The 27,080-nt window shown below is 38.2% G+C and overlaps 1 protein-coding gene across 1 annotated transcript in view; it reads right to left on the bottom strand.

Annotated features, from left to right (window-relative positions):
• TAF7L (TATA-box binding protein associated factor 7 like) overlaps positions 1-19,079 on the bottom strand; it is a 594,912-nt gene extending 575,833 nt beyond the window's left edge. The window contains exons 1-2 of the mRNA XM_044057271.1: positions 19,005-19,079; positions 18,406-18,484 (exon numbers count right to left, since the gene is read on the bottom strand). Of these exons, the coding sequence (XP_043913206.1) occupies positions 18,406-18,484; positions 19,005-19,079 (154 nt within the window). The remainder of the gene's footprint in view (positions 1-18,405; positions 18,485-19,004) is intronic.
• Positions 19,080-27,080: the final 8,001 nt, after the last annotated feature.

Consider the following 27,080-nt stretch of genomic DNA (forward strand, 5'->3'; position numbering starts at 1 on the left):
AAGGCGGGTATGGGCAAAGGGGGACTGGGATCCATCAAAAACATTGGGACTGTAACTTCGTACATCCTCTCTGGAGGTTACTAGCTCTCAGTGGACAGACTATCATTAGCACAAGCCATGTGTTCAGGTTGGTGATTGTGGGACTACATACATATTTACTGACATCATCAGATCCAACCACACTGAGTCCAAACAATGAATAAAACAAATCTAAGATGACATCATTGCTCAAGTTAGTAGATGCATTTAGGAAGGGAACAGGTTTGTAAATCACACCATAGGTGGACAAAAAGCAGACTGCAACTAAAAGTACAAAAAAAGGAAAACTGGAAAGCCCACAACTACCGTAAAAAGCATAGCTAACTTATGGAGCAACCACATGTTGCTAAAGAGTTGGTTAAATGCAAGCTTAAGTGAGATGACTTTAATCCAAAAGATGAAATAATAATCGTAGCTCAAGATACTGGACTAAGTACTCAATGGTATATCTACAGAAAAGGAAGGAAATACAAACAAATACAGGTTCTGCTGTACAGAACTAGAAACTTTTGCACATCTTGTTGGCTGTGATACACTTATGGGTGAAGGTTCATATACTAAAAGACAAAACACTGTAGCAAGGTTGTTATGCTGGAGACCGTGCAAACTTTACAATACACAGGTAGTGGACAGACCAAAAACGAGAACTGCAACACATTACTGAAATCGAGGAAGTAATGACTATATGTGACTATCCAACACCAACAGTTAAATGAAACAAGAAAACCAGATAATGTAGTTAAACATAAGTGGACAAAAGCAACAATTACTACTAAAACTGTTACATTCAGCAAATATGGTGCCTTATAAAATATCAAGACATTCAAGCAGAAACTGAAGAAATGTGGAGGAATAACACCAAGACAGTTTCAGTGATAGCAGGAGTCAACTGGCCTAAGTGTATTTAAATACAATACCAAATACATGTAACCCCATATCAGCAACAGAAGAGGCAATTCTAAGTACAATGTAAAGGCTGAGAAGACATTACAACAAAACTGATTTCATGAACTTTAACTATGTCCTGACTTTGCAATGAGATTCTTTTCTGTCAAGGTATTAAAAACCTTAAACAACCTGGAGAAATTAAACAAAGTGAAAGACTAGTAAATGAATACTCCAAGACCTGCATTTGAAAAGTGTCTTGCCAAACAACAGATAACTGTAAGATGCCACTTGGCTTTTTTATAGCATCTGAATGGAAATACCCTATTCATCATCTACTTTATTAACTTGCTTAGATACCTGGCTAGGTATGTGAATTTGCTGAGCTTCACATTAGATTCTACCAGTATTCATCATCTAAGGTCTTTTCAGTTCATACCTGAGAAAATGTGCTTGCCTTTGGAAACAACTGAATTTACTAATTATCGCAAAAAAGTATTGACCCTTACTACTGGATCTCACAGGCTGATCACTGCAAGTAGGGACGAGCTGTCAAAAAAGCACACACTTCTGTAGATCTATTTGCAATAATGCAACTTTGATGACTGCTGCAGACTTCACCATCTTGAATATCTGGGCATTTCTGGATCTAATATTTTTCCTCTTAGTAAGTTTTTTATTTTTATTTTTTTAACAGTTTTGATTCTGTCATTGGCAGGTTGTTTAATGTTATGTAGTAACCATGATACTGTTTTATTTTTTATCAGTTTACTCCCTGGTTTGCAGTAGCAGAAAATGCAGTGGTCGTGTGAGTCCAACAGTTCTGCACTCAGTTAAGGACTCTGCATCAGCCAATGGGCACATGGACTCCTTGTCAGCCTATTGTACCATTCCATGACCTCTGGGATTAATCTGTCTGAAATGTTTACTGGATAGATGTGTAAATTTACTATACTGGAAAAAGTCACAAGTACAGATCATGTAGGAACAAAGGATAGTATCTGGACTTGTTCTTTCACTAGTGGCACTACATACCTGATCTTTCAAGTCAGGTCTAATTTCCTGTCATACCAGAAGTTTACATTTTGGTGGGTATTTGATACTTTGCTATACTTTCAGCCCTTTGCTATACTTTCAAGCCCTTTCAAGCTCTGGAATCATCCCTCATGCTGTCTGCATAAAGATTAAGTGCAAAGGGTTTGTTGTTATTCCTTTTTGTTATAATTAAGCCCTCAACTTGTAAAGTAGCCTTTTTTTCTAAAATGTGTAGTTTTTGTTTTTTTTTACTTTAGATACTTACTTCAGTGAACTTAATATTTATTAAGTTTAATAAACTGGTGTTTCTGTTCACTGAATGCTGAACAACTGTCCAGTTACTTCCTGAATGCATATCATCCAGCCTCACCTCATGATTATGTACTGGGAGTCCTGTAGTGGGTTGGCATGTTCTCTGTAGTCTGATGCAGATTTTGTTACAAAGTAACCAGAATACAGCACTATCAGTTGCTCAGTCTGACAATAAAATCAACAAATGCAGTTATATTCACGTGGAAAGTAACAAAAGAAAGATGGAACAGGATAAGATTTATCGTAAGGTGTATAATGATGGCAAACAGTGCAATAAAAAAAGAAGTTATGTACTTAACGTTACATCTGGGTTGCCTATTTTCTTGAGCTTACCCTTACCCATAATGCCCGTCCTCCAATTTACTTCAGATTGAGTTTGCTGCAGCTATATAAGCAGTTACATAAAGAATTCATTAGAAAACTATCAGAAGATAGAGCGCAGATAGAACCAGGTGCTCAAAAGGAACAGCAGTTCCTAGAACACCTCCGCAAATCTTTCCAGAAGGAGGAGGGGGGAGAAGGTTGAGGAAGAGTGAAAATGGACAACACAGATAGTACAGTTGTGTACACTTACCATAAATGTAGATGTTCAAGTGATTTCACTGTTGCCGTCATCACACTTGGGTTATCTGCCTGCAGGTAGCCCTCAGTCAGCCCGAATACCAGAGTCTTGGGATTTCTGTGTCGGTTGCTGTCACCTCTTCCATGACATCAGGTCATTACGGCCGGGTATAAAAAAATGCAGCCAACGCCATTACATCAGTTTTTCTTGCCCTAGATGTCAGGAGCCCCCAAAATAGGAAGCTATTGCTTGGTGTGGAACACCTCCAGTAAAAAGTAAATACCCCTGCCATAAAAGATGGTCATAAAGAGGATAGGTAGAAAGGATACAGAAAACCAGGGGGATGGAGGGAGGGAAACCAGGACTGCAACAGTGAATACACTCGAACATCTACATTTATGGTAAGTGTACACAGCTATACTATGTTCTTCGTGTTTCACTGTTGCAGTCATCACACTTGGGGTGATTTCTAAAGCTGAGGAAGGGTGGAGGCAATCAAGAGGTGTTAGAGCTGGCTAGCAGGCCTTGTAAGATTGTTGTAGCAAATCCAGCTCTGGATTTAGAAAAAATAGGTAAGTGGCAATGCTTGGTGAAGATGTGTACAGGGCTCCAGGTTGCAGCTTCCAGGATGTCCCAGGGATGGACTCCCCTGAGAAATGCTGCAGAGGTTGAAGTAGCTCTAGTGGAATGAGTTCTGATCCCCTGAGGGGTAGGTTTTCCATGGTGCTTGTAGCAGAAATGGATGCAGTGTGCTATCCATCTAGAAATATTTTGCTTTGAAATGGCCTTGCCCTCTGCCCCTGTAGCAAAGATGACTAGCAGCTGGTCAGATTTTCTGAAAGGCTTAGTCCTGTCAAGGCAGAACCTGAGCTGTATGTGCATGTCCCCTTTACTCTGAGGATTAGGGAAAAAGGTTGGCAAATGGATGGACTGGTTTAGAGCCACACTGGATACATCCCTTGTGCATAAAGGAAGGGTTAGTCCTAAGGGAAACCCTGTCAGCATGGAAAATAATGAAGGGCTCCATCACCATTAGTGCCTGTAACTCAGACACTCTTCTTGCTGAAGTAATAGCTAGAAGTAAGGCTGTTTTCCAAGAGAGGAATTTAAACTCTGCTGAAGCAGCAGGTTCAAGGGGGGGGGGGGTGAGCTTCTCCAGTACAAAGTTCAGGTCCCAGGTCGGGGGGGGGAGCTCTCCTAGGGGGTCTTAAATTGTTAGCTCCTCTCAGGAACTGCTTGGTCAGAGGGTGAGAAAAGAGAGAAAGCTCAGTATTATAAATGAGCTGAGATGGCAGAGGCATGAATCTTAATGGATGAGAAGTGTAGGCCTCTGTGGAGCAGCTCCGCTAGGGAATCAAGGATTTGAGGTAAGTTGGGTACAGCTGTGTTCCTTCCTTGAGACCGACAACAAGAACAATATCTTTACCACTTTTCAGCATAGGATTTCCTAGTACTAGGCCTTCTGGCCTCAAGGATGACGTCCAGCACCTGTTTGCTGAGGGCTTCTGGTGGTGCATTTAGGGAATAAGCCAGGCTGCAAGGTTTAGGGTTTGCAGCTGTGGATGTGCTTCATCAATGTTCAGGACACGTGCTATCACATCAAAATGAACAAGCACTCCAGAAAGTTTCTCCACTTCTGGCTGGGGACCAGTCATTATCAGTTCAGAGTACTGCCCTTTGGCCTCAACAGTCCCTAATGTGTTTACCAAGTGCAGGGTGGTAGTAGTGGCAGCTCACTTGAGACTACACAGACTCGACATGTTTCCTTATCTTGAGGACTGGCTTCTGACTGCACCAGCCAGGCATCTACTATTACAAGCCAGGGACCATCTACTACATCTAGCCTTTACCTTTGGCATCATGATCAACATGCATAAATCTGAGCTACAACCTGTACAGTTGATAGATTTATAGACGTATGCCTAGCACACCCAGTCGTCCTTTACTATAAGAGGTAGGATGGACTGAACTGTCACCATCCAAACTTCACAGTCTACTGATTTGTTAAGTAATGTTAGGTCCATGATTGGCCTTACGTCCCCTGTCTTCTTTGGCACTAAAAAGAATCCTGGGTAAAGTCCAGATCTGAACCGTCACCATCCAAACTTCACAGTCTACTGATTTGTTTAGTAATGTTAGGTCCATGATTGGCCTTACATCCCTGGTCTTCTTTGGCACTAAAAAGAATCCTGGGTAAAGTCCAGATCTGATTTGGTCTGGTGGGACCTCCTGGATGACAGTTTTTTTTTTAGCAGCTTTGCAGTTTGTAACACTGCTCCCTCCCTCCCTCTGCTTGGGCTCAGAAGTCGCCCTTTCCTTGTAGAGACTGGGCAGGGCAGTGTTTTCTGTGCTCCCTGGGCTCCTTATGTTTACTTGTAGGTGTCTGAGCCCCTGATTCTCAAGATGGACCAGCAACAGAAGCAGGCTGAGGAAGAAGACCCTTAAGAATCAATTTGTTTCAACATTCAACAAGATCAAGAGCATTGAAACCTGAACAAATCACACAAGAGATATTTAAATGACTGGGCACTAGACAGTAAATGCACTCCCTGTGGGTATCAGACCAAGGAATTTTGTACGCAGAGGAAGTGCATTTTTTTAACCCAACAGGCTTGTTAGGTTTATCAGCCATAATCCGGTTTAACAATCACAACAAAAACAAAATTCTAAAGAGAGATAGTTTTTTATATATACATTTATTTATATTTATTTATTTAAAGTACAGAAAGGAACCAGGAAAAAAAAACTACCAACAATGGTAGGGGGAGAAGTACCCAAAGGTACAAAAGTATCTAAAAACAAACGGAGAACCCCCCCCCCCCAAAAAAAAAAAATAATAAAAAGCTTGTAGAAGAGTAAGTAAGGGTGGTAGGCTACAAATAAGAGCTGGAAATTAACAAAGTTTAATTAAAATCACTCACGACCCAGAAGGAGTTACGAGAGAAAAATCCCAGCTTGCTAGAAGCACGGCAAATGAGGAACAAATGAAAACATCATCAGATCAGATGTAAAACTAATAAACCATTGTCTACCAATGAATTTATGACAATGTGAGTTATTGCCATCTGTGCCAGGAAAATAGAGCAGAGCATGTGTAACATATGCCAGCACAGTTAGCTGGAAATTTGTAAAAATGTTGTCATTTGACTATCACACTGTCTTGTACAGAGGCTTGTGTTAAGTGTATCAAAGTGGTACTATAACTGATTGTTTATGTTTAAACAAAGAATTTTGGAAGGGAAGAGTAGAATTTTTGAAATTGTTCTATAGCTTTCAAATACTGCAACAGTTCTTAGCAAAGCTCAGTGTGTACTGTTCCGGAGTCAGGTGATCAAATGTGATGTCATTCTATAACCAGCAATGAGAGAATGGAACTCGCACAGCAGCTTGTTTTGTTTTATTTGGAACCCAATATAAAAGATCTAGGTCAGTTATCACAGTTTGTTTTTCAGTTCAGTCTGTTTGAAGCTCATCACCTTGCCTTCTGGAGGTAAGCATCTCAGCATCTAATCTTGACTTGCTGTATTAAATTAGAAAGGGTACAGTTATTCTTTAGGCAGTCAGGAAATAGTGAGATTAGTTGAGTATTATTTTTCTGCATCCATTTGAATCTGTCCAACTGTGTTATTTTTACTTCTCCTGCTATTGAAACTCTGGTGTTTATTGTACTTAGATATTTAGTGTTGTCATGTTTTCTTTTTTGATTATTTATTATTAAATATTTTATACCTTTTACTGTGGCTGGTTTTTTGAGAGAGAATACTTTTAACTTCTTGAGAGTACTTGTGCTTATTTTAGTGACACCGTGGCCACCTTCCTGCTTTGGTTATACTCTACTATTTATATTAGAATTTATTTTCCTCAGGACAATTGGATACCCTTGTAAAGCACCTTAAAGCAGTTTACTGGGGGCAGTGTGATTACCTTATACTCCGAGCAGAGTTAGTAAATCTGTGTCAGATTTTCCCAGGCGTGAGTGAGTGAGACAGTGTGTGTGTGTGTGTGTGTGTGTGTGTGTGTGTGTGTGTGTGTGTGTGTGTGTGTGTGTGTGTGTGTCTGAAAATCAAATACCCAGGTGTGGGTCTGTCAGCTACTTGGAACTGGGACACAGTGCTCCAAAGTGAGTCTTGTTTGGGATCTGGAGAGACAGAGTCCAGTCCTAGGTCTGGAGTGAGTTCCTGGGTGCTCTTGTGGGAAACTGTGCTTGATGCAGAGAGCTGCATCTGAAAATACTGTGCAAGTTCATTCCTGTTCTTAGTCAACGTCTCTCACCAGTGTCAGTGGTGAGGATTGAAGCTTCTTGATTACTGGACCAAGGTAAAGAGATGCCTTCACAGAACTGATGGATTACTTTTAGAGAGAAAACTACTGATGTGAATCGCATAAATTCTGGATTTGTCCAGAATGTCAGCTACAGAAAAAAAAAAAAGAGAAACCATAGGGGAATGTTTTGCCAGCTTTGAAATTTGGTAAAAATACTTAGCACTGTTGGACAAACAGCACCATACATTTCAAGAGTTCTGTACAAATCCAAAACATAACGGGAGGACAAATGAGCAAATCGGGGACAGTTTTTAGATACGCCACTAAATCACTTTGATAGTTAACAGAACAACCAGTTTTGCATCAACATGCAGTTTCTGAAAAATAGGATGCATGAAACACCATCTGGCATAACTGACTGCAAGTCTCGGTGATTTACAAAAAATTCCAAACTTTTAAGAGTGACAGGACAAACCTATGAAGCAATATCAAGGACAGCTGACAGGTCTGAACAGAAAGTAAAATGAAGTGCTCCTCTGTGAATTATCAAATATAAAAGCTGTTAAGCACTTCAGTTTAACACACACTTTTATCAAACTGTAGTAAACATTGTCTACTATGGAATGATCAATGTACTGCATCTTCAATTTTCCCAGATGTGCAAATTATTCCAAATGTTTTCTTTTCAGCACTACATCCTGGTGGTATACTGTATGGGCGGCCACGGTGGTGCAGTGGTTAGCATTGCCGCCTCACAGCAAGAGGTTCTCCGGTCTGCATGTCCTCCTGTGGTCACAGGTTTCCTCCCATCCCAAAGACATGCTGCAGGTGGATTGGACACTCTAAATTGGCCATAGGTGTGCCTTCTGTGGAAGGTTGGCCGGGCAACAACTCGACACCCGTAAAACTCCACTGCCATTCAATGTGCGGACAAGGTGATCTCGCTGCACGACCCTGACCGAAAACCGAAGAAGAAGAAGAAGATCCTGGTGGTATACTGTACAGTAGGTCTGCCAATGAGGTGATTCATACTTCAGTAGTTTTCTCCCTAAAATCTATTCTTAGACAGCAATTTACTAGCTTTACATCTGTTTTATTACAGTGTATGCTAAGCACTATATACCTTACTAATAATCTTATCCTGTTCCATCTTACTTTTGTAACCTTTCACTTGAATATAGCTGCATTTATTTATTTGTTTATTTATTGTCTGACTGAGTGATACTGTGCTGCATTCTCATTACTCCGTAATAAAATCTGTGGCAGACTAATGGAAACATTCTAACTCACTACAAAACTCTTTCTCTCCCTCTAATATATTATCAGAAGGCAGGGCTGGATAACATGGAATCAAGAAATAACTGGACATGAACTCAGTAAACAGTGAACAGAAAACCAGTTTTATTATACTTAATATAGGTCCACTGAACTAAAAACACACATTAGAATAACAAAGCCCACTTAACAAGATAAGAGCATAATTTTAATAAAAAGAAATGGTAAAAAAAAGTTGCACTTAGTCTTTAAAGACAGTTTACTGTCAGTTTTTATCTGTTCTGAATCCTTTCCGCTTTTGTAGCTGTTTTAGTTTTTGCTTGGAGTTATCTGTAGTCAAATGTCTGTCTTCAGCTTTTCATGAGACACTGCCCTCAGTACAGCAAGATACAGTAGTTACACTTCAAATTTTGGACACCTTAAATGGGTTGTGTGTGTGAAAAGTTGAAGATTCTGTGACTGCCATCACTTTAGCACAATTACTCTTTGCTTTAACTAAACCACAATGGAAGTTGGAGACTGAAAAGTCCCTTAATGTTCTGAGCAGCCAAAACTGTTTTTTCACAATTTCTTTAGTAGCATTATGTCGTCATGGGAGCAGTTTTACTTTTAGGCAATGTTTTCAGTGTCTCATCCAGAACATGGTCAGGTATCTTAAACAGGCATGCATCATTAAGTGCTTTGTCTCTGTATTTTGACACGGTATGTGATTACATGCTTGAGCTAAAACTGTGAAAATGAAATATTGATACTAAATGGAATGTTTCATACTGAAATGAAACTTTGTTTCACATTACAATTTGAAGAAAAAAAAAACTGTAAGCATTTCTGATTACTTTCCACTACACAATGGAAACCAGAACTTGGGTTTACAGTCTTTGAAGCCATGTTTTAAAGATAATTATCTCTCCAATTTCAGGTATGAAATTGTTCTATATTTAATTTTCCTCATGAAACTGCCACTAAAAGCCTTTTCATTCAATCACTGTTCTGAACTTGAAGCAATTCTCTCTCTCTGTTTTAGTAGTTTGTTGAAAATTTTATTGAGGCAATCCTTTAAACCATGCTGAAGAAGTGTTTTTCTGTTGTACACCAAATAAATATCCAGGCATATGCTTCACATTAAAAGAGGCACATAACTTACAGACTGGTCTACAAAGCTAGCTACTGCTATGTCACATCTTGTATTCTGCACAGTAACAACAGTCATGCTTTTGAGCTTCAGTCCACCACTGATTGCTCACAGATATCGATAACAGGTGGTTCAAAACTCAAAGCTTCATACATCAGAAAGTACCACACATACTCAATCATACTGTCAGGTTTGTAGTTTTAAAAATGAGAATCCATCTTCACTGCTTTAGACATCTTAATACAATTGTGTTTATCAAAGACCATTTTCCGGGGTCTTCTTTTTCAAAAACAAATGCTACAGACACAGTCTTATCCACTTACTTTCCCTTGGTGGTAGGAAATGTACAAAACCTATTTTCACTTGCACAAACCCCTCTATCATCTTGCCACAATAAAGTCACACATTGTCATATTAAAACTATTTTGTTGTTTCTGAACAGTTTCTAAAATTCTTGATGGCCTTCAGTAAACAGCAACTGCTTTTTGAAAGTCTTTTGGGGTATCAAGCAATTTCCAGATTTATTATTTGTGTTAAAGCACCCAAAGCTTAAATATCTTTAAAATAAGATTTACTGTGTGTTCAGGGTCTGTTCTGCTGCTGACTCTATTACTGCAACAATGATGTCATTGGGGAAACTAGTCAAGCACACAGACCAATATCTTGGGATGGCAAACAATGGAAAATGTTAACAGTTTTAAGAACTTATTTTTCTTTCTACCTACCCAGCTCAAACATTGGCACTGGTGGGCCTTAAACTACTCTTGATTTTTTGGATATTGGTAGAACAAAGAGCCGTTGCCTGTACTGTAGTCATTTAAGACAACCCATAGCAGCTGCTGGGATCCCAGGCCTCAAATGACCTTCTCTTCAACAGCTTCACAGTTCTTCACTCTATCAAGAGACAGCCAGCTACTTTTTATAATATACCCTACCCTTCTAGAGATGAAAAACAGCTCTTCAGTTCACGGTTTACTTAGTAATAATACAACACCATTGTATGTCCTTTCCTCTCACACTGCTATCCTACTAGTTACTACCTTTTAGTCTGATCACCTTTATCTCTCTCTCTCTCTCAGTTCAGCTATCTTTTTGATAATTTCAACTGTGTTGAAAACATACCCATGTCTCCCTTATCTGTCTGTTAGCAAATATACAATTAAGTATCTTTCCAGTCTCTTCATTTGCCAATGCTCTAGTCCCAGTCTCCTTGGAAACTGGTCTCAGAATGTAAACAGTTTGAAATGACAAGCTCATCTGAAACATCTGCCCCTAGACTTCCATGGTTAGTTGGTCAATGAGATAAGAATGAGCATTTCCCTGTTTGCTGGTATATCAGACTGCTGTTGTGCTGTCTATGGTACTCTGCTAAACTCCAGTTCTTGGGGTTTAGAACATTGTCACTGCTAGAAGAATAGGCAACATCTCTTTGGGCGGATTTACTGTACCTTTTGCGGTGGAGATCACAACACTTCCATTTTTCAGGTTTTGGAGATGCCCCTAGGCATAATCAGCACAGTCTGTAATGAATTCTGGTCACAAACTGAGGAAATAAGGTTTAAACTTAGGTGGATGGTAACATGGCTCTATCACCACAAAAATTATTTTACAGAAGTAGGTATTAAAGGAAGGACTGGTTCTAGAGATTGTGAAATCTAATTTAAAAGATTGTGGAGGAACAGCTGTTATCTTTCTTATGTGGCTTTGGTATTGGAGACCACAAGATATGCACAGATCATGTAGTCCAAAGCCTCGAGAAGTGCTACTTCATCCGATGATTTGTGTTCTGAGACATGAAAGAAAAAAGTATTCTGTTCTGAAGTAAGGTAACCAAGAAGATGTGGTATTAAGCATGGCCCTAGATACTTTCTGGACTGGAAGATGAAGAGATTGGATATCTGAAGCATGGGAGAGATGCCCACATTCAGTAATCTTTACAAACTTTAATGAACTAGGAGGAGTAAGCTATGAAAAAAGATGTTTAGAATGTTAATGGGATTGTACTTGAACTTTCAGTATTTTTATTTAAATAGTTTTTAATCTTAGAATGGATTGTTCACAGTTTTTATTAGTATTTTGTTTAATTAATGAGCTTAGAGTCATGTGATGGTTTTAATTACTATTTATACTGATTGAATGGGCTGGTTCATTGTTCTGATGATGATGTCCTGACGCATGAAAGCGCTAATCCTTTTGTTTCTGTTGCTGTGTTCCAATAAACAGTTTTCACTGTTTTTTCGGCTTCTAGCTTGGTTACTAGTCTGTGAGGTGAGAAGTACTGTGTTATGGCTTTAGGAGTCAGAAATATTGGTGAATTGGCTGGTTTAATTGGAAGATGTAATGCCTCCATTGGAAATCTTATGAACTTACTTATCCAGCTCAATCAACAACTCAATGTACTGAATGGTAATATAGGGAGCACAAGTTCTAATCTTCAGCCTACGGCGAGTTCCAGCAGTTCTGAAGAGAATGCTGACAGTTTGGGGCTTCCACTTACTCAAGCAACACTAAATGCTACGAATGGTAATGTTTTGACTGTTCCATTTAATGGCAATACTGAATTTAGCTTGCAAGCTTAGAAGGCTGATAAATTTGACATTAAAAGTGGGGCTTCTCCACATAACGTTGATACAGTTAATGGTTTGGGCTCTGCAACAACTGCATGTCTTTGAAAATAAAATGAGCCAATTTAAGAGACTGCAATTAGACAATGTGTATCTACGCAAGTGCTTGGGAAACAGGTGGGTCCCAAAGGGCCTACGATTCTGGAGATTCCCTAATGGTGGAACTAAAGGCTCTGGATTTTCATAAAGTACTTACTGGGATCTTTGACAGAGCCGGATGTGAACTGATAGAGCAGTTAATTATAATGATCAGCGGATCGAGATTTTGCCCAATGAGTTGGACAATCCTTATGCCAGTATCACTTCTGACCTATTTTTCTAGTATTAACATAACTATAATGAGATATTTAACAAAACTGACACTGAATACAGTAAAAATATTCAAAGTAAAAAGTAAAAACTTCAACTGGACACCGAAGCATATGCCAGTGGGTGGGTCTACCTCGATCCTATTGGACCTAGAGACAAACCCACTGACGAGCCTTTCCCTCAACCTATGGTGACCCAGGAGGTTTCCCTAATGAAAACCATGCCTCTAGAGAAGTGCAAGGGGAAAGAGGAACTGTTGAACTGAGGCAGTCTGTATGCATTCAGGCTCAAAGGGCAAATTTTTCCACTTCAAACAATGCTGGGTACTCTGAGGATTTTTACCAGCAACAAGGGGCGAACCCCAATGCAGGTTCAAGAGGAATGGCTCGAGATGGAAAAGGTAGAGCTGACTGAGGGCAGCTTAGCCGTTACAGATGGCATTAACATCACAAAACAGGTACTTTTCTGGTAAAGATTTTACTGTTGAGCATGCCGATTTACTGGCAAAGGGGTTTGGATTTATTCCTGCCAGCAGAGCTAAAACTGATCAGACTTTAATTGAATTGAAACTCTGTTTGCAAGCTTAACATGGCAGTGCTTTTTTAATGCAAATGGTACTAATGTGAATAATGTTTGTTCAAGTAATGTTTTAAAAAGATCTAGCAAATTCAATCCCCCACTACATGGGGTTCCGTTGACATATGAACAAGTATGTCATAATGAATTTAGGAACGTTATCCAAAAACCAGGGAAGAATTATGTCCACTTGAGTGAAACTGAAAAACAGTTGTCTGAATTTATGCATGACAAATCTTTGCATATCATGAAACCTGACAAGGGGGAAGGAGTGGTTATCATGGACCCAACTGATTATAACACTAGGATAAATGCATTATTGTGAACTGATACTTATCAAGAAATCTCTAGAAATGAACTTAAGGCCTATGCTACAATTGATGTTCAGCTATTAGACATGTTGTTTCAAGGGCAGATTGATTTAGATGAGTATGATTTTTTGCATAACAAATGGCCCATGATAGCAGGTATATTCAGGATTCCTAAAATCCATAAGGATATACAACCCCCCCCAGACCTATTGTGGATGGTAATAGGTGTAAGACATACTACTTTTCCAAGGTTATAGACCATGGGTTAAAAGAATCTGTGGGGCCTATTTCCCAGATTTGCAAAGACTCCTGAGATTTTTTTAAAGAAAATAGGGAATGTACCTTTTCAGGCTGATTATATTTTGGTTACTATTGACGTTTGTGACCTATACTCCATCATCCCACATGACACTGGGCTTAGATGGTTCGAGGATATTTTGGCACAGACAGTGTTAATACGATTTTGGGACAAAATGCCTATCAGTGCCCTCATGGAATTGATCTTGTTAAACAATTTTTTGTTCTTTGAGGGACAACTGTTTAGACAAGTCAAGGGTGTAGCAATGGGAGCAGCATGTGCCCCCAGTTTTGCAAATCTAGTTTTGAGCTTTTGGGAAAAACATTTTGTGTTTAATTCCCCTTTTTGTTCTGGGTTTGCCTTTTACACCTGCTTTCTGGACAATATTTTTATTGCCTGGAAAGATAGTGAAGAAAGACTTAGCTTTTTCCAATACATTAATTCCACAACATCATTTTTAAGATTTGTTCATGGGTATAGTGATTCAACTATTTCTTATTTGGACGTGACTATTACTAAGGATTTGAGAAAGAAGTGTCTAGTATCTAATATTTTTCGTAAAAGCACCTTTTCTAATAGCCATTTACATTTTGAAAGCCACCATCCTCATTGCAAGAAGAAATCAGTGGTAAAAGGCTAACTGGTTAGGCTTGCCAGAATGATTTCTGAGGATGAGGTTTTTGAGGATGAATGTCGGATTCATTTGAAAATGTTTACTAATTGGGGGTATCCCATGGAATTTTTAAAACCTACATTTGATGAAGTGGCAAGTAAGAGGAAAAGTGGATTTTACCTCCCTTTGTTATATCATATTAGGGGAGTTCAAGATAGTGTCACTGGGAACTTATGTGTAGGCTCTGATGCTGCCACAAGTGAAATTCAGGTGTGTGATGGAAATAAGTACAATAGGTCCTTTACTTGTACCTATTCTTTGGATACTCATGAACTTGTACAAACAGTGAGAAATATTTGGCTACTGATATCTGCAAACCCCCAACTGTGTAGCTTGTTAGGTGATAAACCAATTGTGGTTTATAGGAAGGACGTTTGTTTCAAACAGTTATTGGAGAGAATGCATAGTAGGGATTGTATTTCATCTGGCACCCAAGGTATGTCCAAGTGTGGAAGTTGTAGAACTTGTCCTCATATATTAGTAGGCTGTCAGTTTTTTCTTAATGGGTTTAAGGTTCTCATTAAGGAGAAATATAATTGTAACACCAAATGGGCTATTTATGCTGCCTGCTGTTTGCATTGTTCTGCCTATTACATAGGCAAAACTATTAGACGGGTGAGAGAAAGAATATAAGAACATGAAAGAGATATTAAAAATAAAAAAGACACAAATTCTTTGTTCAGACATATCCAATAAAGCCCTGGACACAAATTTGGGTATTTTGTCATAGAACAGCTTAAGAGGGATGATAGGGGTAGAATTATGGAAGAACATTTACTTGTGAGGGAACTGAAATGGCAGCTCAAGCTAAATTCCCTAGTGGAGCCAGGTCTTAATGACACTTGCTCCATTTCATCTATTTTATTTCTAAAAAGTTTAGAATGTTAATGTGATTGTACTTGAACTTTTAGTATTTTTATTTAGTTTTCATCTTAGAATGGATTGTTCACAGTTTTTATTAGTATTTGTTTAATTAATGAGCTTAGAGTCATGTGATGGTTTTAATTACGATTTATACTGATTGAATGGGCGGGTTCATTGTTCTGATGATGCCCTGATGGATGAAAGTGCTAAACCTTTTGTTTCTGTTGCTGTGTTCCAATAAAACAGTTTTCACTGTTTTTTCGGCTTCTAGTTTGATGAAAAAGATGGCCCAAGACAGACAGTTCATTTCTTTTCATATATGGAAGAGTATCACAGCATGGGGCCAACAAATAATGAAACCAAACATCTGTGAAAATTCTAGGTACAGCAGAAAGGACAACTAGTAAGAAGATGAACTAGTAATTGGAACCACACCACAACCACAATCACAAAAATCTGATGAAAAGCAAATACCTCCCACATCAAATGAGGAAAATGACTGTAATGACATCATAACCTTTTATGTTTTTATGAAACTGTTTAGGTTTGTGACACTACAAAGACTCTTGAACAGAATCCCTTTCCTCGTTCTGTCAAAGACACAGACATGCAGTATGTACAAATACATTTACTTAAAGTTTAATGACTGAGGTAATGAAACTTTATATGATGTATCCTAGTTAGAAATGGCCCAAGTTCAATGCACAGCAATTCTTCAAAAGTTTACACACAGCATATCTATATGAGTGATTAATAGGTTCATAGGTTCATACTAGGCTATCTGCCCTTTGGGCATTTATAAGCCTAGCCCGATTGTGTTTGGCTTATGCCACTCTTTGATTTGAGTATACTGTGCCCTTTTTAAAGTTTAGTTTACTGTGCCTCTGTCTAATAGTGACACGGAAGTAATCCCCGGGACAAACCTACAATCCCCCATCCACTCATCAAGATTCTTCTTGAAGAGAGTCAGTGAGGTGCTCTGCCTAACATGAATTGGAATTCTATTCCACAGCGAAGGGAGCCTCTGGGTTATGAATCTGTCCCTCCAGCATGTTCTATTTATTTCTGTGTTGAGGTTCAAGCCCCTCGAGCACGTGGCTGTAAGGGATTTAGATTTACTGAGGTGGAGCATGTCCATTAATTCTGGGTTGGACATAGCTTTATATGTCAGGCATAGATCGCCTCAAAGTAGGCGGTATGCAACTGAGTAGAGCTGGAGTTTTTTTAACCGAGCAGCATATGGCATCTGTTTCAGTCCCTTGATCCACCTGGTGAGGTACTTTTGGGGTCTTTCTAATTGCTGCAGGTGTCGGGTAAGGTACATCCCAAAGGGGGCATTGTATTCTATGATGGGCCTGATGAGGGATGAAAAGGGGCACGATTACCTCTCTTGATCTAGATGTGAATCCTTTCATGATGAGGTGGGCTATGTAGAAGGTCTTTCTAACCACTTTGGCAATGTGGTTGTCAAAGGAGAGATTGCTATCAACGTAATTACGCTATCAACGCTAATTACGCACAACATATACAATCAGTGTATATGAAACAGACTAGTTAAACAGATGTACAGGAGACACGTGGATCATAATGGCTTAAAGATACAAGTATTAATGAATTAACAAGATTATAAAAGGGAACAGTATATGGATATACAGGTAGTATGTTCCCATAAGGATGCAGTTCCAAAACGGCAATAAGAGTAGTCCAGTAATGAAGAGTTGGGGAGTAGAGACAAAACATTTGGCTGGTTTCTGCCTTCAACCGCTTTTTTTATGTTTTTGGTTCTTAGTTTTTTCTGCGGCTACGGCTTCAACTGTCACTAGTGAAGGGAATTCTGGTTTGACTACAATTCCCAGCAGTCTAGTTGGTTATTTAACGTGACTGGTCAGATTACTGAACCAGTTTCTGTCTTCCATCCCTATTGGTTTGCAGGGACCCAGCAAGATTTTATCCCTTTCAAGCAACCAGGAAGCTTTCTTGGAGGTGATGGCTATATGTTCGGACTTGGAAAGGTTGTTTGTTTTTCCCAATTCCTCAGCTAAAGGTGGTGATGTTCCCAGGAGTGGTAATTTGTGGAATTTGCTATATGGACAGAAGGAAACGACAGACCTTCCTAGTTACGCTTTCATATTTATGGGTGACTTACAAAGCTCGTTGAACACAGAGCTTAGCTTCACTCCAAATTCTATCATAAACCCACTTACTGTAATTAATTTTTCCATTTTAGTAATGAGAACCCTCTGTTCCAAAAAAGAAGTATTATCAAAAGCCATGTTGTACGTGCAGCCCAGATTACCTCTTTGTTGAATGATTTTTTTGGATGAATGTGAAAACTTGAGGAACATGTTCCTGCAAAGAGGGTTCCCAGACCAGTTTCTTTCTAAGATTATTTCAGAAGTTTCTGCTGGTTGGGGGTAAAAGGTGTTTTCCCTATTTTAGGGACTAAGGTTGATTTTAGTTTAAATGACTTAACAACTTGAGACAACCTAATGATGAAACCTACTGTGATGCAATTTGTTTAAAATATAACCTGGAATACTATTATATTAAAGAAATCATTTCAAAATATTAGAAACTTTTTAGTCAATTACCAGTTACACTTGATGTTTTTAAAAACACTCTTACGTTTACATATAGGAAGGGTGTATATTTTAAAAAAATGTGCAAGTATAACAATGTGCAGTGTAAAAATAACACTAATAGAAAAAATGGTACATACAAATGTGGTAGTTGCACATAAGGTCTGTATATTAGTAACACTGAATTTATATACTTGCATAGTCGAGAAAAAGTTTTATGATCTCAGACTTATGTAATTGTAACACCCTAACTATGAATTTATCTTCGGTAGGTAAAAGTTTCTTCTGAGGAAGACCAGTAACATAAAGAAGTGCTGTATTTAGTGTAAGCATACATATGAAGAGAGGATAACGTTGGCAAGATAACTGCAATGCGAATATGAAAAACATGAAACAGTTGTCTGCTCACTAGTGCAGGTTCTCTCAAATGGAAGCAGATGTAACTGCATAATGAAACGTTGCAGTCAGTTTTCTACATATGAGATGTAGATGTGAAAGAGCAGTCATCTACTGCAAAGTTTTTCATTCAATTCTGAATTTGACTACCAGTACATAGGAATGATTTGTTACCAAAAGACAAGGCAATGTTATATCTTCTACTGCTTTTCTAACTAAGTAGTCTTAATGCCCATGTACAACAATAAGGTAAAATGTTCTGATTTACTCACCATGCAACTCAATGGTCAATCTGTCTTTGAGGTTAACATTCCCAGACTGTACAGCCCGCTGTACAGTTGAAGCATACTCCTGGCAAAAGAACCACAGGACAAAACAGTTTATAAAAAGATCTCATTGACAAATTATAATTGCACTTCTAAATTCCAATATTTTCCTTGTAAAACAGAGCAACATTTCACAATGGTCCTAGTGTTTTTTTCAGATGCAACTACAGGCTAAGAAAGAATACAGCTGCACAAGGTACTTTTCAAAACAGCAGATCTTTATGGAGTGGGGTTACTGTAACAGTAAATCATAACATTGGACTTTACTCACGTTCTGCTCTTCTGTGATCCAGCCACATGTCTAATAAAATGTTTTTTTCCCTGTGATGACCAATGTAGGTATTGTGCTTGTGAAGGTGCGGATGTTTGTGACATAAGACTTTTCCTTGCTGGGCAATATGGCATTATATGGATTTGTGATATGCAGAACAACAGACAACAAATGAACATCAATATCAAAGGATAGAGGGTGGGAAGCTTCACCTTTACAAAGACCTTTTTTGAAGATCTACTACTACGGTAGACTATAGTTGTGCAGGATTTACCACAATTGTAGATGTCCAAGTATGTTCACTGCTGCAATAACTTTTGAAACATCTAATGAAGACAGCATCTATCATGACTACCACAGTTTTGCAGCATCCAGCAAGGCCACGCAGATGCCATCCTACCCGGACATCATTATATCAATGGTATATGAGAGATGCCCTTCCATATCATCTTTTATTCCTTCTTGTCTTTGTACAAGGTATCCATTTCTATCTGAAACAAAAGTATTCTCTGCCCAGGTGGAGAGAGGACTCCAAGAAGTCAGTTCAGCTTACTTTTAAGGTTCTATATCAAACTAAGATAGAACTCCACCTGGACAGAATACTTGATAAGAAAAGGTAGTCTAGGTACCCACTCCAACTCTAAGATGCCCACAGGAAAAGAGATAGAGAGGAGAAGGGTGGTAATCTGTACTACAAAACACCAACTAAACTAGAACATCTACGATGATGTTAAGTTCCAACACACCTGCACTAACCTTACTTATGAACCAGCAGGTAGCTGGCCCTTAATAGGTGCTGTTTGCAGGAAATCCATGCAAAACAAAACTGGCAAATCCTGCCCTGACAACAGGAGCAACAACCAGATTGCAATGTTTGGATAATATGTGGAATGATGACCAGATCAGCTGCTTCCAAAACTGACTGGGTATTATCCCCTCTTAACATATGCAGCTGTGGCAATTGTGGCTCTCATGGAGGGTGTCTTGATATGATCTGGTACAGTTTTCCCATGGAAAGAGTAACAAAAAGAAATGCAATGGGCTACTCATTTAGAAATATTCTACTTGTAGCAGGCTTCTCACATTTACCCTTAGCAAAAGAAATGAAGCGATGATCAATCTTTCTTATTTATTTTGTTCTGTCCATGTAACATCAGTTACTTAGACAAATGTGGGGAATATATTATCCTTTTCCCCTCTTTTCTTCGGTGTAGAAAAAAAGCACAGAGATGATGGACAGTCTGACTCAAGGATACCTCTGATACCCCACTGGGCAAGAAATAAGAATCGTTGATAAAAATCAGCCCTGTTTGTATCAAAGATTAAGAAAGGCCTGTCCCGTGTGAAAACAGTTCTGAAATCCTTCTGGCCAAAGTTACAGCTAGTAAAAGGGTGGTTTTCCAGACAAGGTATTTGAGAGATGTGGAAGCATCTGGTTCAATGGGACAGGATATGCTTTTCTATATATACCCAATGCCTCATATTGTAGTAATCTCTATCCCTTAAGGAGGACTCCTTCCAGAAACTATTTTACAGGGGACAGGGTAGAGGATTCCAAGCAGAGGAGAAAATGAAAGAGAAGCAGACCTGTCTAGTAAATGAGAAAGGCATCTATTACCCAGGCTCCTGCTGCAGTTCTGGTGAAAAATTTCTTGAGCTGCCTGCATTCCAGAGAAGCAAAAGTCGTCAATTTCTGGTAAACCTCACCTGTGAGCTAACTACTGGACTATGCCCCTTTCACCATCTATCCATGTGGGACCACCTCAGTCCTGCTTAGCTGGTCTGCCATAGAATTTTCTGGTCATGGGATGCATATGGCCCCAAGTGTCATCCTCACCTTTTATGCCAGCTCCTATGGTCAATGGCCACCATCTCTGATGTGCTGATGTGTTTTCTCCTTTGGATTTTGTCCCAGACCCAAAGATCTTCAGCTCTCCCATGCGGGCTTCACCATGCTGCGTGTCTAAATTCTGTGATAAGCAGCTGGGTCCAAGCCTAGTTAGAAAGCCAACCCCCAGGTAGAGATGTACTTGTTGGATCCATAACAAATGATCTTTCCAGATGCAGGGTGAAGATGCATTCTGGGGACTGGGCATGCTGGCAACATGTACTCTTCTGGCATCATCACAATTTCATAATTTGCAACCTTGTTACAGGTAGAAATGGAAGAAGTCATATAATCCATCACTTTGAGAAACTCCCTTGCAGTAATCCCGTCACGTACAGCTACTAATTTGAAGTAGTTTACCAGAAAGAAAACTTTATCTGAAGGGAGGAAGGCTTCTGAGTCCAGCAGTGTCCCTAGCAATAGGACCTGTCTTGAGTGTATTAGATGAGATTTTGACCCAGGATTTGTAAACAATTCAGGATAAAATGTAGAGCCTTCTGTACATCTTCTACTGTTTTCACATGGATAAGGCAGTCTTCCACATATGGGTATATGTGAATGCCCTTCATTCTGTAAAAGGCTATTACAGCAGCCATGCATTTGTGATCAAGTAGGGTGCAATACATAAATCAAAGGGCAAGGAAGTGAACAGGTAGTGGAAAATGTATACTATGTCAAAAAATACTAGTAAGGATTCATGTACTTAACTAATGCTAGCTCACTAGACTGAAGGGTCCCCAACTAGGGGTTCAAAAAGCTTAGATCTGCTTTTGATTTAATACTGCCATCCTATGCTTAACACCTGCAGTTATCACTTGTCAAATCTGATCATATTCAGTAACCTTCACCAGGAGTGTAAAACCTGACTTACCACTAAACCTTTCAGTCTTTGGACACAACTCAAAACTTAATCTAGCTAACTGGCTAACTGTTGACCTTATGAAATGTATGTGCCCTCCTCACCTCAGTGACCCCATCTTGTATGCTGCCATATTTGTGTACAATTTCTATGCCCACCTCAAAACATGCATTAAGGAATCTGCCACCTAAGACAAATACAATGCTAAATTCAGGAATAAATCCCTGGTGGAACACTAGCATAAACAAACTATACAATAAGTGGAGGAAACTCATAACCCATTAAAACAAAGTAATACCTCCATCATCTGGAGATGAACTCAAGAGATGAACAAAGAACTCGGAAACAAAATCAAATTCTCCAAAAGTAAGAAAGAACTAAGAATTGTTACCTCTGCTAAGGGTAACCACAAGGCCTTCTTCAGCTATGTCAAAAACTTTGGAAGTAATGCCTGCCAATGATCAGAGCTAATAAAAACACTGATTTGTCCCTTCAGGACAGAGCCAACATATCCGTAGGCAAATTCAGCTCTAACTTTATTTCCCAATCTCCCATTAACATTTACCAGCTTATTAGCATGTGCGCGCAACACACACAAGCATTTTTTTTTTCAGAGAATCAATCTTTTATGTAGGCTTCCTTTGGATGTAAAGCAAAGAAGCTCCCTAATCCCCATCAAAAGAAACATGGACAAATTACGAGGCAGCTGCAACTACACCCTGGGTCTGGCCCCTCAAACCCTCACAGAAACGGACCAAAACTTGGTATTAAGTCAGTTATATCATTGGGTATCTACAATTTACGTATTCTGGCTAAGCCACTTGTGGTTCTCTAGATCAATATCCTAGTATTCTAAACCCTACAATCTGAATCTGAGGAAACATCTAGGTACCCTGGTTATAAGTATACAGTATGCATTCTTTAGGTCAAGGTTGATCATATACGCTTGAGAAAACAGAAGTAGATGGCCTTATAATGCTAGAATTCTGAATTTTGGAATCACTGGGAACTTATTTAAAACTACCAAGTCAAAGAGAAAACTAAGCTTGCAATGTACTTGCCATTCGAAATCAATCCAATACAAGCAAAATAAAACAGCTCAGTTACGTCCAAATGGTTTATTTTAAAACAGATAAAACGAAAAGTAGCAGCAAAATTACAAACCACAAAGCTTTCGGATTACTCCTTCAGTGTGATACAAAACTGCTAAACACATCCTTATTTAATTAAAATTCAAACGGCATAATGAATGAGGCAGCCAACCGGATAATAAATTCAGTTAAGAACATAATTTGTTTAAAGAGCTAATGCAGAATAATACATGTTATAATTTGACATGCATAATGTTATTTCTTTACATACATTTTATTTTTTCAAACATAACTGTTTGCGTTTTAAAACAGGTTTAATAGTTATTGTAGAGTTTAAACCAGGAAATCTATCAGCTTGCAATTTAACTATCCAATTATATTCCTTGAGTGCTAGGTCATTATTTTATCTCCTCCCCTTATATCTGTAAAACATATGTCCATAACTCTGAATACAAAACTATGTGCATTAAATGACTCCATAACATGTTTTGCTACTGCATTTGTTAAGATGCATCTTCTGGTGTCAGATTTATGTTCTATAATACGTTCATGTAGTTTTCTGTTTGATTTACCAACATAGAAGCTAGATACTATATTAGTTGTATAACAAGTGGCTGTACAAGTAAAAGAAAATGATTTTTGCTTACTAGGATGTATAATTATTTTTACAAACAACACTACATACTGAACAACACTACATACTGAACAATTTAAACATGGGAAAGTGCCCTTTCTATTTAATTAACACTGATTCCGTGATTTATGGTGGAAATCTTTATAACAATTTACTTTTTAGGTTGGATGAATTCTTGTAAGCAAACTTTGGAGTACATGTAATAAATGTATTTAATTCTGGTAGACCCATCAAAATTTCCCAATTATTGGAAATAATTTTCTTAACATCAGCTGTGCATCTACTATATGTAGTTGTATAGCGTAAGGTGTTTATTCTACTATCATTCCCATATACAGTGTTAACATTGTTTGGTGCTGAAAAATATGGTTTAGCTATGATTTGCCATTGTTCTAAGACTAATCTTTCTTCTTTAGCTAATGAATTAGCAACATAACCTCTCTGTTGAAATTCAAGATTCATATCATGCATTTGTTCCATACATAAAGTATCACCAGTATTCAACCTACTGGCTCTATAGAACTGACTTTTAGTAACATTTTTAAATACATGACTAGGGTGCATACTTTTTCTATGTAAATATTTATTTTTATGGGTGGGTTTCTTGTAAATTTGAGTAGATATGACACCATCTGTTAAATTCACAAGTATATCTAAAAAATGTACTTCTTCACGCAATGAACTAGTCATTTCAAAATTTAAAAAAGATGTAGTGTTATTCAGGTATACAAAGAATTCATTCAACAATTCCTGGTTACTTCCCCACACAAAAAACACATCATCTACAAAACGCTTATAGAATAAAATATAAGGTATGAAATCGATAGGGCAATCATAGACATATTTCTCTTCCCATTCGTTTAAAGTTAAATTGGCATAGGTATTTGCATTAGGTGTTCCCATTGCAGTGCCTGTAGTTTGATAATATAAAGTATCATTAAACAGAAAAATATTATTCAGATATCTAGTGATTCACATAATGTTTCTATCTATCTAGCATTATATATTATATAATATTATATCTTATATTATATTCCCTCTCTATTATATGGAGCCCCTCTACTAACTTATCTTCTTCCAACACCTCTAAACTCAAAACTTGCTATAATAAAATCTCCAAATTTGCAACTAAATCCAAAACCTCTACTCACCACTGCTTAACCCTACAATCTCTGAACTGGCTGGAACTCCCAAACCTCCTAGACTATTTCCAACTAACCACTGCACACAAATTAATATTCTATCCAGATAAATGCCCAGCCTTAACAAACATCCTTCCCCCTTACATCCCAACCAGATCTCTGAGATCTGAACACCAAAATTTAATCTCTGTCCACAAACCCAAATGCCCTGCAGGCCAACACCTTCTCTCTTTCACTGTTGGCAAAAAATGGAACTCTCTCCCTCCTTCACTCAGGACTACTCCTAACTCTGAATCCTTCAAAACCCTACTTTTCTCTTACATATCCACTAAACGTAAATGCTCCTGCTTTCACCCTACATAACTATCTTAAGAATTTCCCCTTTGAGCTCTTCATTCTACTGCTTTTCTCTGCACTATTACCTCTTTCTATTATCCTAATTAAACCCAGCTAACATACTCAGACTAAGCATCCTCTCTCTCTTGACTCCAAGTATTGTATATATTGTAAATATCAACTAAGTCATATATACTTATTGTCCAGTCAATCTAAACCTACTGTCCTGAATGTAAATACCTACAAACTGTGCTACCTATGTCAAAATTGTATTTGATTGCCAATTTATCCCCTATACCTGATTGCATATATGTATTTTCCACTGTATTATGTAACCTTTGTATCCATTTATGTATGTACTTCCATTGCATTATGTAACCTTGTAACCATATTGCTTATTGGAGCTTTTCTCCCCGGGCCTCCACTGAAAATGGGCACACCCCACTGGCCCAGTGGACTTCCCCGGTAACCAAACTGAAATAAATAAATAAATAAATAAATAAATATTCAGTATATTTACATAAAATATCTCTAATTGCATTAATTCCAAACTCATTGGGAATAACAGTAAAGAGAGATTTTAAATCTAATGTTACTAGACAATAGGATGAAACATTTGTGTTTTGTTGCCAGATACAAAGTTAACCAAGAAAGTCACTTGTATCTTTGATATAACTCTTAACATAAGATAGCATGGGACTTAACTTCGTTTGTAAACATAATGAGATAGATTCTGTTATCCAACCCCTCCCTGAAACAACAGGTCTCATGGGAGGGTTGGTAAGTGATTTATATAACTTCGGCAAACCATACAAAATAAGTGTTTTAGGGCATGGTATAGAAAAATAATGTAGTAATTCGATAGAAATATCATTATTAACTTGTAATTTAAATAAAGACATGTTCGCTTTACTAATACATCTGCTTTAAGGCAGATGCATCAGATAGTAAATCAAGCATAGAGTTATTATAATCAGTGATATTCATCAAACCAATGCAGTCTCCCTTGTCTGCTTCTTTTATAATGTCACTGTTTTTGTTAACCTATCTAGTGCTGCCATTTCAGATACAGTCAAGTTATAAAACTGTTTAAATTTATCATCGGTATATAACTTATACAAACGTTGTTCACATACATTCTGAAAAGCTGTAATAACGGGGTTGCTAAACAGAATGAATGTACTGCTTTTCCTGCATTTTGAAGCTACTTGAGTTTGCAAATCTTTATACAACAATTTTAAGTTTAGAGTTCTTGTAAAAAGCTTCAAAAGTCAGTGATAGCATCAGTAATTGTGTCTTTCTGGGCAGGTATAAAACACATGCCTTTACTTAACAATGTAATGTCATCATCAGAAAGTTCAATATTGGAGAGATTATAAACAGGATATTTTCCAAATAGGAATGTCAGACACTAGAGCCCATGGATATAGCCTCTCAATTTAACCACCATTTCACTGTCTGTATTCTAGATCCAAAAATAACCATTTATATTCACCAACCAAACAACATTCCCCCCCAACTCTCTCACCTGTTCCTATCTCATCAATTAAGAAACTCCTTCCGAAACTTAAACCTACCGATAATTTACCTGTCAACTTCTGTGTCCATCCTCATTAACTGCTCCATACAAAAGTATCATACATCATCTTCTCAAATTACCATCCAATTGCCATTTTATCTCCCTTTCTAAACTTCTACAGAAATGCATTCACTAACATAGTTAACCAACACAGGAATAATAATAACTTCACATCTGCCATATTTCTGAAGGCATTCAATATGGGTCTCACACACACACACACCATAGATACTCTAACCTCCCCTCCCTTTCCCCTTGCCTCACTACTATTTGTTCAAGAAGAATTATCTGATAGACAGCAGTCTGGTCAATGGGCAAGGTACTTTCCCCTCAACTTCCAACTTCCATAGGTGTACCACACCAGATTATTCCACTCTAATCTGTTCAGCCCCTTCCCTCCCCTGTCTTCAACAACTCACCCAAGAATCCGTCAGCTCTGTAAAAAATGGATTACTGGCATTCAACTCATCCTGAACCCCAACAAGACTAAAATTATTATTTACCCCCAACAAATCAAAAACTACTCCTCTTTCCTTTACTATCACTTCCAGAAATGGTACATTTCCCCTTCAACCCACACCAAACTCATGGGCATCGAAATTGACAAAAACCTTCACTTTGATGTCCATGTATCCCAAACTATCAAAAAGGTTCACAAAAAAATGGGTACACTCTATAGGCGCAAAAACTTCTTCTCAGATCAAGCTAGAATCACCCTAGCACAAACTCGCCTATTGTCCACACTAATGTATGCAACACCTATTCTTACCCATATCAGAAAAATAGACCTGGATAAACTTGACTCATGCTATAATAAGATT

This window comes from Protopterus annectens, chromosome 15.part0 (assembly GCF_019279795.1).
Source record: "Protopterus annectens isolate FY-2018-M chromosome 15.part0, PAN1.0, whole genome shotgun sequence".
In the NCBI taxonomy this organism is placed as follows: Eukaryota; Metazoa; Chordata; order Ceratodontiformes; family Protopteridae; genus Protopterus; species Protopterus annectens.